Source organism: Syngnathoides biaculeatus, chromosome 9, assembly GCF_019802595.1.
Source record: "Syngnathoides biaculeatus isolate LvHL_M chromosome 9, ASM1980259v1, whole genome shotgun sequence".
Lineage (NCBI taxonomy): Eukaryota > Metazoa > Chordata > Actinopteri > Syngnathiformes > Syngnathidae > Syngnathoides > Syngnathoides biaculeatus.
Window position 1 is genome coordinate 15,133,088 of NC_084648.1, and position 10,170 is coordinate 15,143,257.

The window sequence follows — 10,170 nt, forward strand, 5'->3', positions numbered from 1 at the left end:
CCTGATATGTTTGCAAGCATCTATGCAGAGCTTTGGGAATGTTTGAACAGTCCACTCTCAGAAAGAAAAAAAAAATAGCTTTGGGGGGCGTACAAGGACTGGTGACGCAAATATTTTTGTATCCATTGAGGCTTACACATCTTGGAAACGTACCTGTACCCGGGAGTCCACTAATCAGGCCAAGATTATTGTACCTCGAAAGAGCAAAACACCGCGACTGTCGCCTCGTTTCTGACCGTGTCTGAGCAACGCCGCTTGGTGTGTGTTCCTCTAAGCAAGTGTCAGTCCATATCCACGTCCTCGCCATCTGTTTCGGCCGCCTCCCTACAGTCCGCGTTTGCGCCGAGACCCCCGAGGAGGCCCGGAGACGCTCGCGCCTCCTTTGCGCTCGGCGCCGCCGCCCGGACTCTCCCCGCCTCGCCGGAATCGGCGGACCGAGAGGATGCCTGAGACTTGGCGAGCGCGGAACGGTCGCCGGCACACTCCTCCTCGATGTGGACTCTATTGCTAGCAGGACTGTGGCGGTCGTGTGGTTTATGATCCGCGTTTACGGGTTTCGGGAGCGCGCAGGAGAGGTCAGCGGGAGCGCACGTCTGTTCGAGGCCGCGTCCCAGGTGGAGCCGGTTGACGCCGTCCTGACACGGTGACGCCTTCAGGGCCGTCTGGGGCACGAGAAAGCCGAGGGGCTGATGGGTGATGGGGTAAAGCAAGAAGTGACCTTTACCCACCAGTGTCCTCTGGGCGGGCAGCGAGGGGAAGTCCAGCGGCTTCCGGCGAGGCGTGGCGTCGGAGAGGAGGCTCTCCACGCTGAAAGGGTTGCGCTTCTGCAGGGCCGAGGACCTCGGCCCCGCGGGGCTGCCCGAGCCGTGCGTGCCGCCCGGAGAAACCGGCTCGGCTTCTCTTCTTTGGTTTTGGTGGCTGAAGTCATGTCGGGTTTGGTCACAGCTGGATTCGGTTCGGTGTCCTTCGGCAGCCCTCGACGTCAGCGGCGGCTCCCCGTGAATATTCCCGTTGGGGCCCGAAGAAGGCTGCTGCTCGCTGTCGGTGAACTGCGACACGCCGCTGTCGCTCTCGGAACCGCCCGGCGTGTGGAAGCTGTCGCCGTGCAGAAGTTTGTTCTGCGACTTGAGCAGCTTCCTCTCCTGCTTGCGTTTCTTCTTTTCGGCGCGCTCCTGCTCCCGCCGCGCAATCTCCTCGGGGTCCATGGGCTCGCCGCTGCACGTGGTCGGGTGGGAGTTGTGCGCCGGCCGCCCGGGCCCTTTCTTGGTGTTCTCCTTCTTCCTCCACTTAGCACGTCGGTTCTGGAACCAGACCTACGCACACAAGCAAGCAAAACTTCATCGGACCATCTCCAATTGGTTTAGGACGAATTGTTCTTGTCCGGCCACATCTCTTGCGCCTCCATTTTCGGATTCACTGCACAATTCCTTCGTGGGTCGGATCTTATTTTACGGATTTGTTTGGCAGCCATTGCGGTCCGGCTTGTTTGTTCCATGAAGCTCGATCTCTTGTAAAAATGTTTTTATTATTGACGGAAATATGAAATATTTTTTTTTTAATCTGTTTTAAGTGAGTGACGACCTCTCTGTCAGAAGTGCGCTACAAAATCAAATTGACTAATTTCTCTACAAGCCGTACGTCCTTGTAAGAATAAAAACAAAACGCTAACCTCCTGCTATGACGCTGCAGGTAATTTAAGGACCTTGCCTGAAAATAAATGAATTTGAAGCAATCATCATCAGCCAATTAGAATAGAGATAAGGACACACTTGTTATACATGAATGTACTTTTGTCTTACTGACGATATGACACCTATAAACGGTTTCCATCTGATGTTTATTTCATGCGAGCATATGTTTATTTTTATAGGCGAATGTGCTCGCTGTAAATCAGTGTAGAAACAAAAGGAAGTGGGAGCAAAAATGGCCTACATTAAAATTCCGCAGCAGATAAAAATATGTATATCTTGATCTCAATATATACGTACATGACTAAAGAAGTGCAAATTGACATAATAGCAGCTATCCATTTATCTTATGTATACATATTTAACTAATTGGCCCGTTACTGTATTTGGCTCTCCACAATATTCACAATAACTAACAGATTGCTCCAATTGACCACTCATCATATACACACACCTTACTATAATATATTCACTTTTTACATCTGATACCCCTTTGAACGTCCTGACCTTTTGTCAAGTCCTGATCATTTTATTATAATTGTGGCAAATTCTGATCAACTAGTTTGTGCGTTTGAAGCGCTTGATCCGCACGAAAGCAGATTCATATTTGACTAAATCAACGTGTACCTCTGTTTTGGTGATGCACTTTTGACGTCCCATTATACTTCTTCAATGGATTTTCTGACGACGTGTAATCAATCTGTCAATTGTGATCAATATCAAGACGTTCGCGCCCAACTTCGCCAATCAAATCTAATTGCGCCCTAACTAATTGGAAGCGTTTCGTTTTAACACCCCCCCCCCCGTCCCCCTCCCCACCACCCTCCACCTCAAGTTTCCTCCCAGCCGGCCAACAGAGCGACCGTCCCCCCCCCCCCCCCCTCCCCACCCCCCATTCCCCTCCGGGCCTGGGAGCCCTCTCGACCGGGCCTCTGGGCTCGCTGAGGGCCGCGTGTTGGTCGCTGATAAGGCGGATAATGAGGACGAGGCGCGGACGCGGTGCGCCGACGACGTTGGATTGTTGATGTCGGCCCTATCGTGCGCCCCCCCCCCCCGCCGCCCCCACCCGCACCCACACCCTTCGCGAACCTGTGATAAAGGAGCGTTTATAAGCAGCTTGAAGGCTGAATAAGCTGAGGTTTACGAGCAAAAAAATCCTCCCAAGAACATCAAGCGTCACCCACTTGGTCCACCACGACGTGTATTGTTTATTCATTTACTATTTATTTATATACAAAAATTCTTCCACACATATCAAACACATCGAAGAACAGAATTTGTTGAAATTTCACAATGACAAACTGCCGTGTTTTTAATAACCTAAAGAGATGCTTGCAGAGATGTTTGTATGTATGAGATTCCATGATTTCCTTTATTGCTACGTTTTAATTGTGCTGGTATTAAATTCCATATACTTTAACTTGAATGTAATAAGAAAGATATATTTAGCCTGGCCACTCAATTTCTTTAAAGAACCATTTAAATAAAATCAATAAACCACTTTAAATAAATCAAACAAACCCTACAAAATTAAGTTAATTTGAGCACAACAATGAATCACTTATAATTTCATCATTCATTAATTTCAATCATCGTTTTCCTCTCTTTTAGTAAAGCATAGTACATTTAATTAACCTTTTAAATCCAACCATAGAAAATAAAATATGTATTATTAACTATTAACAGTCGTATCTTATAGCAATATGATTTCAGTATAATTATATGTATCTATAATAATGCATGATATATTTAACTTACAAATCATAATACAATTACAACTACATACTATATTAAAATTTGAAATCTAATTGCGATTACGATTTGATCCCAAACGCACATTCGTAGACGAAAATATGATACATTAAAATAAACGTTCATATTAAATATTCAAAAAAATGACTTTGCAACCACTTACTGCTGCAGCCATTGGTGCAAAATATGAAATGAATTTTTTGAGATAGAGAACTGTCTCGAATTGTGTCTTTGTGTCAAGCCTTGTTTTGTTTTTTTTTTTAACTATGAATCCATAAATCAATAGATTGTCTCCATGCGTAATTCAAAAAGGGGGAATTGACAAATAGCTGCCCCCAGTATGGGGTGGGCCTTCACGGGCCGTCTCCTGAACAAACAGCCCTCTTGACGTTTTTTTTTTTTTTTTTTTTTTTTGGGGGGGGGGGGGAGTGTGTGTGTATGATTTGGTCATCAAGCAAACATGCTTTTTGAAAGCGGTTCCGAATAAGCGGATGAAAGTGGGTGGGGGGGCGGGGGAGCCCCTGCAGTTACCTGAACCCTGGACTCGACCAGGTCCAGCCTGAGGGCGAGCGCCTCCCGCATGAACACGTCCGGGTAGTGGCTCTCGTTGAAGGCCTTCTCCAGCTCCTCCAGCTGCCAGCCGGTGAAGTTGGTTCTGGTTCTTCTCCGTTTACAGCCGGGACTCTCTTTGTCTGGGTCTCCGGAATCTGGTGGCGTTATGACGACGAGTTATTAACATCATCACTAATTCACTGACAGCTTTGCCAATTAGGAGACGCTTATTAATTACAATGATGCGATGCGTGCGCTTTATTTGAATAATTTATAATGTTTTTTGTGTATGTCTTTAAAATAAACTCAGTATGGAACATAATCCTTTACTCGTCAAAATTATAGAGACGTTTACAGAAAAGGACATAAACATTTCGTGCGGTTTCTTTACATTTTAATCAAGATTATGATGGCATAAATTGATCATTGCGTACTATTCCGCCCCCCTCCCTTCAGCAGAGGTGTGCATAAATAGAGCAACACGTCATTTTACAGTTAAATACAGGGGGTAGTAACTAATTCAAATAGAAATAGATTAAAATGTAACAAAATACCCCACCCCAAAAAAATAAAATCTTACTCGGTCTGCATGAACAAAAGTGGTTTTAATTGCTTTTTTTATGGAGCTGTAGCTCAAAATCAAATGGGAAAAAAAAACAATATCATGCTTGGCAGCTCTGCAAAAATACAAAATGTAGTAAACGTACAAATAGTCACTGCAAAAAAAAAAGGGCTGACATTTCGCTTTCTCATGATTAAAATGTGGTAAATTGACGAAATATCCCACTGTTTTCTGTGAAAATAACCCCAAAATGTATGTCAGTTCCATGCATTTTTATCACGTGCAACCGATGAACATTTAAATTACTTTTTTCCCCCCTCCTGCGTACTAAAACTGGAGATTGATTCGGGAGGTTAGAAATTGGGTTTATTGCACTTAACGCTTAAATTGACCAGCCGGCAACTCTTTGGAAAAACAAAAACAAAAAAAAGATAAACAACGGGGATGAAAAAGGAGTTGGGGGACGATGAGGGCGACCTTACCGGAGAGTTTGTACTGGCCGTCGGGCGACAAGAGCGCGCTGGAGCTGACCACCGAGGCCGAGCAAGAGCCGTTTAGTAATCCGTCTATGGTGAAGGGGACGGCGGCCGCCGACTGCAGTTGGTGGGCGCTGGCGAGCTCGTAGTGGTGGAGGTGCTGCTGCTGATGCTGATGTTGGTGGTGCTGGTGCTGGTGGTGGTGATGGTGATGAGCACCGAGCGGATAGGGGAAGCCCACCAGCCCGCCCAAGGAGCCTCCGAAGTGGGCGTGAGGGTGATGCTCGAGGACGCGACTGTCCATCCTCGCCCGGGCTGCATGCGGCGGGGCCGACGTGACGATGCGCGGGGGGGCCGTGTGTGGCTGAACATGCAGTCAACAGAGGAAGCAAAATGTTGCTTGGAAAAAAAAATTAAATTTAAAAAAAAAAAAAAAAAAAAGGAAGGAAGGAAGGTCGCGTGCGTGCGTGCCTGCGGATGAGCGCGATGTGATAAAGCCGGCAGCGACGTGTTGTGGTCCAGCCCGAGATGTCAAGCTCGCTTCCCCCCTCCTGGAGCCAGCTCATTAGGACTCCCCCATCTGCTGGCGGGACCAATCACGAGGCTTAATGGTTGTGTGACGTCACGGCGCTCAAGAGGAGGCTGAACATTGTTTTGGTTTTTTTTTCTGTTTGTTTGTTTTGGGGTCGGTGGAAGGGGGAGGATATTTTTATTATTAGTTTATTGTGTAACTTCAGCCCTTTACCGGGTCGAATGCAAATTTTACATGGTCGTGTCCACTAACCCAGCATGTCCAAACATGGAGGACACACAATTCAAGCCTTCATTTAATCACATATTTCCCTTCCCTCCCCCTCAACTTCAAAAAGTGCTTTCTCATGACATAGCCCTCATTTAATGACATATTTCCCTTTTTTCCCTTTTCAACTTCAAAACGTGCTTTCTCATGACACCCAAAAAAAAAAAAAAAACTTAAATTATGACGTAAAAGTGCAGAAGCGTATTGCTATCACACTGGAAAAGAAAACAAACCATCATGCTATTGCATCAAAAATTTCAATGTGACTTTATAGCGCACCGGTGGCAAACTGGTGGCCCGGGGGCCAGATCCGCCCCCCCCCATTTTTTTTATTTGACCTGCGAATGCAAATCAAAATTGCTAATTGTCTTCAATACAATAATTGAAGCTATTGCAAACATTTTTGTTACCAATTCCGCTTTGAAAGGATTGTAGTAAAAACATCTCATCAGCTTCTGATTTCACAACTAGTTATTCATAAATTTCAATTTATAATAACTTACGTGGTTAACCTGATCAGTTTCACTTTTGCATTTGACAAATAAAAGTAGGGAAGCAGGTCAGCCACATAAAGGCATCCGTGTGTCTTCTCTTGGTGTCTTGATGCAAAGTTGCTAGCTACATAACTATATTGCTAAGCTATAATACCCTTCACAAATACATATACAGATTTTAAAAAGAAGACACTCCTATTTTCATATTGTTTCAGCAGTAACCTGAACCAGAATAAATTGCTCCATTTTGTCTTGCCGAATGCAGAAGTCAAACTTATGTTTTAATGTGATTACTTTTCACGTTGAAACGTGATGTTCATCATGTTAAAATGTGAAATTTATCACTCTGTATTGCAATAACGACCTTTTTTTTCTTTAGTCACCAAGTAAAAAAAAAAAAAAAAGGCTTACGTAGGAGGAAAATATTGATTTGTATCCACAGTAAAGATGTCTACAAAATGCTCATGGCCACAAATTTTTATTATGGTCCCCGCAAAAGAACAAAATAAAATGTTAATAAAGAAAATCAGCACTGTTTTGTATAAAAATAATACAATGGTTTTATGAAACGTAACTACATAATGTAGTATCCGTGTCACAGGCGTGTGTATTTAAGCCCGGTTGGCTTCGTCGCGTTAGGCTGCGTGTGAGCTTCCTGCCGTGAGACGTGGCTTACAGCTGCTCTTTACGAGTGTCCTCATTTTCTATTCATGGGTAAGAAATCATATTTATTCATGTCAGTCAAAATGAACACATTGTACTCTCTTTAAAACAATAGAACCATATTGTTTATCTCGGGGGAAAAAAGAGCAGTCACTAATAATTAAAGACAAATACAATAACAATAAATATGAATTAAGCAGATGCTGGATCATTATTTTTTCAAACAATTGAACAAAGTCGTGTCATGTTCCTGTGTATAATACTGAGCGCATGTAGTCATAAAACATAAGTAACTGAAAAAATATTCAAAAACCATTGAACTAGTTATATCTATGAATCACTTTTTTAAAAATTGTGTAATACCGTGAATCTATTCTCTTTATAAACCACACACGAGGATGTTGTGACTCATCATAGTTTTCAAGCTATATATACGCCATTTTAAAATGACCTTTATTTCTCTGCGTGTGCAGTAATTAAAACATCTTGTACTTCATCATCAAATATGTTGTCTTCCATGGTGGAGAATGTCAAGTCTACACTCGCCGGTGACAATATTAGACGCCTGCACAAATGGTAGTGCGATCCAATATTAGAGCTGCATTTAGACAAATATAACTTTTTTTTTAAAAAAAAAACTGCATCACATTGAGGTTGTTTATAAAAGTTTATTTCACTTACGGTTGGTGCATGATAATGATTATTCACAATGTGTCCTACATGTCCCCTGAATGACCCTAATGAGGCAGTATCGATAATTGCTGGATTACACAAGATGTTTTCGGACTTGCTGCTGTAATTTATAGAACCCGAAAGTCTGGTTCGCAGTGTGGTGGAAAAAACCCGCATGGCCCAAAAGTGGTACAATTTGCAGTTCATCCAAAATGTGGAAAAGTACATTCTTAACTTCAAACTATCAGCAGAGATGATGAGATAATGGATTAATTCCATTTACTCCAGTGTGTTTTTCCTTTTCTTTGCCAATTCATGTTGTGGCAAAAAAAAAAAAAGAGATTTCTGAGAATAGTTTGACTTTATTTTAATTTAATTTTATAGTGGCAAACAATTTATTTGAATTCAATTTCTTTTACACTTGTGTCAAGGTTGACGGTTTTTGATTGTGGTGCATAAAAATCCCAAAAGAATTGATAAAAAAAAAGGCAAAATAAGTTCATGGAATAGTCGCATCCATTTTCTGAGCCGCTTATCCTCACGAGGGTCGCGAGAGTGCTGGAGCCTATCCCAGCTGTCAACGGGCAGAAGGCAGGGTTACACCCTGAAATGGTTGCCAGCCAATCGCAGGGCACATCAAGACAAACAGCTGGACTCACAATCGCACCTCGGGGCAATTTAGAATGTCGAATTAATGTTGCGTGTTTTTGGGGATGTGGGAGGAAACCGGAGAGCCCGGAAAAAAAACCACGCAGGCACGCGGAGAAGATGCTAACTCCACATAGGCGAGTCCAGGATTGGACTGTGAGACCAACGCTTTCCAGCTGATCCACCGTGCCGCCCCTTCGGTGAGGACTTATCTGGGACTTCAACGCAGGACCTTTCATTCCCCAAGCAAGACTCAAACCCCGAGACCAGGAAATTAAAAACTTCATTGATGAAACAATGAGGCACACCTGGACAAGAAACAAGCGGCTGGAGGGAGCTCGTCTTTCGACACAAGGAACAGGACCGTCGGTTGCTGCTTCACTTCCCGGTTTTGGATTATTAACACCTGTCCTGTGTTCATCTTTGACTGTGAGAGAGATCGCCCCAAGCTGGTCTGCAGACTATCTTGATAAATTTCCAAATTCATTTTGCCATCGACGATCACAAGATGTCCAGGCCCTTCGGAAGGAAAGCACACCCATACCATGAAGCTCCCTTTAGAGTTGGGATAAGGTTTTGATGTTTGGTGTGCTGTGCTAGGTTTCCTCCACACATGGCACAGTGAGTTCCTCACAGGCGATTCAACTTTCTTAACCGAACTTTAAACGTGCAGCAATTTTTTTTTTTTTTTTTTAGACAGCAACAACTTCCTCCTTGATATTCTCCCATGACACCCATTCCCCTTTAACATATATCCATATTATATTCAATAATGAACATATTTTTTTGGGCTCGGCATACGTTTCAGCAGGGTTTTTTTTTGTGTATTCTTGTGATATAGATGAACATAACTTATATATAACAAATATTTAAGAAATTCCAAAGGCCTCCTTTTCCCCTCTCATTGTAAGAGGCCGGAACAAATGAATTTAAATGACATCCTGCGAGAATTTCTTCGTACCTTTTCAAGTCCTAAGAACTTGTTGAACTCGTCGTCCCACGGCATGGTGTTTGTTTTTTTTGCTAATGAGTAGTGTTTTTCAAGTGACAAGGCTTGCTAGCGTTACATGTCGTGCGCGCGCTTGAAATAAGCTAATTATCCAGTTGAGGACTCGTCTAATGGCCCTCGACTTGAAGTGTGCGTTGGAAACGGAGAGGTGTCGAAATTTACAGTCACGAAAGGGGCCGGCAGCAACTGGATGTGCAAGTCTACATCTTTGGGGAGCAAGTAGGGAGAAGGAACGGGTTGGGGTGGGGGGGGGGATTATACATATGAATTGTAAACGGTGTCGCAGGGGCCAAATCTTGCCCGAGGCGCTGACTGCTTCATTTTGTGTTAAATTTCTTGACAGAGAGACACCGGCGTGCTGGTGAATACTGAATGGTAATCAGAGCTGCTTGAATAAGTGCCCCCTCCCTCCCTCTTCCATTATACTGTGAATTAATTCGACTTTATTTATCCAATTTCTGGAGCTGACAGAATGTTAATTTGAGTTGAGATTTCTCTCCGCTGTTTCGCTTGTGACCCTGCAGCCCCGGGATTGGCGTGTTGTAATAACCTGAATCTTTCACCAGAAGCTCCGATAATTGTTACCTTATTAGCATGTAAATTGTTTAATTAATATTATTATGAAGAACCATATAATCCCCTCCGTTACTTGACCCGCGAGTCAGCCAACGAGCGGGCTCTCTGCATTTCAATGTGCGCTGCTTAAATGGCCCCTTTAATGTCGCCTTATAAAGCTTTCCCCGCAATCTTAGCGCAACTTTGAGCACTTAAGAGGCGCTTTTGATGTCACGCCTTCTCTTTCTTTATTTTCCCGCTGCTCCCTCTGATGCCTATTTATTTTCCACATCGAAATCC

At 43.7% G+C, this 10,170-nt stretch overlaps 1 protein-coding gene across 1 annotated transcript; it reads right to left on the bottom strand.

The window, feature by feature from the left end:
• Nucleotides 1-281: 281 nt before the first annotated feature.
• Nucleotides 282-5,734, bottom strand: LOC133506414 (homeobox protein unc-4 homolog). Its single transcript, XM_061830535.1, has 3 exons — nucleotides 5,037-5,734; nucleotides 3,972-4,147; nucleotides 282-1,313 (listed from the first exon to the last, which is right to left on the bottom strand). Exons 1-3 carry the CDS (start codon nucleotides 5,332-5,334, stop codon nucleotides 282-284), a joined length of 1,506 nt encoding a protein of 501 aa, XP_061686519.1. The 5' UTR covers nucleotides 5,335-5,734.
• Nucleotides 5,735-10,170: the final 4,436 nt, after the last annotated feature.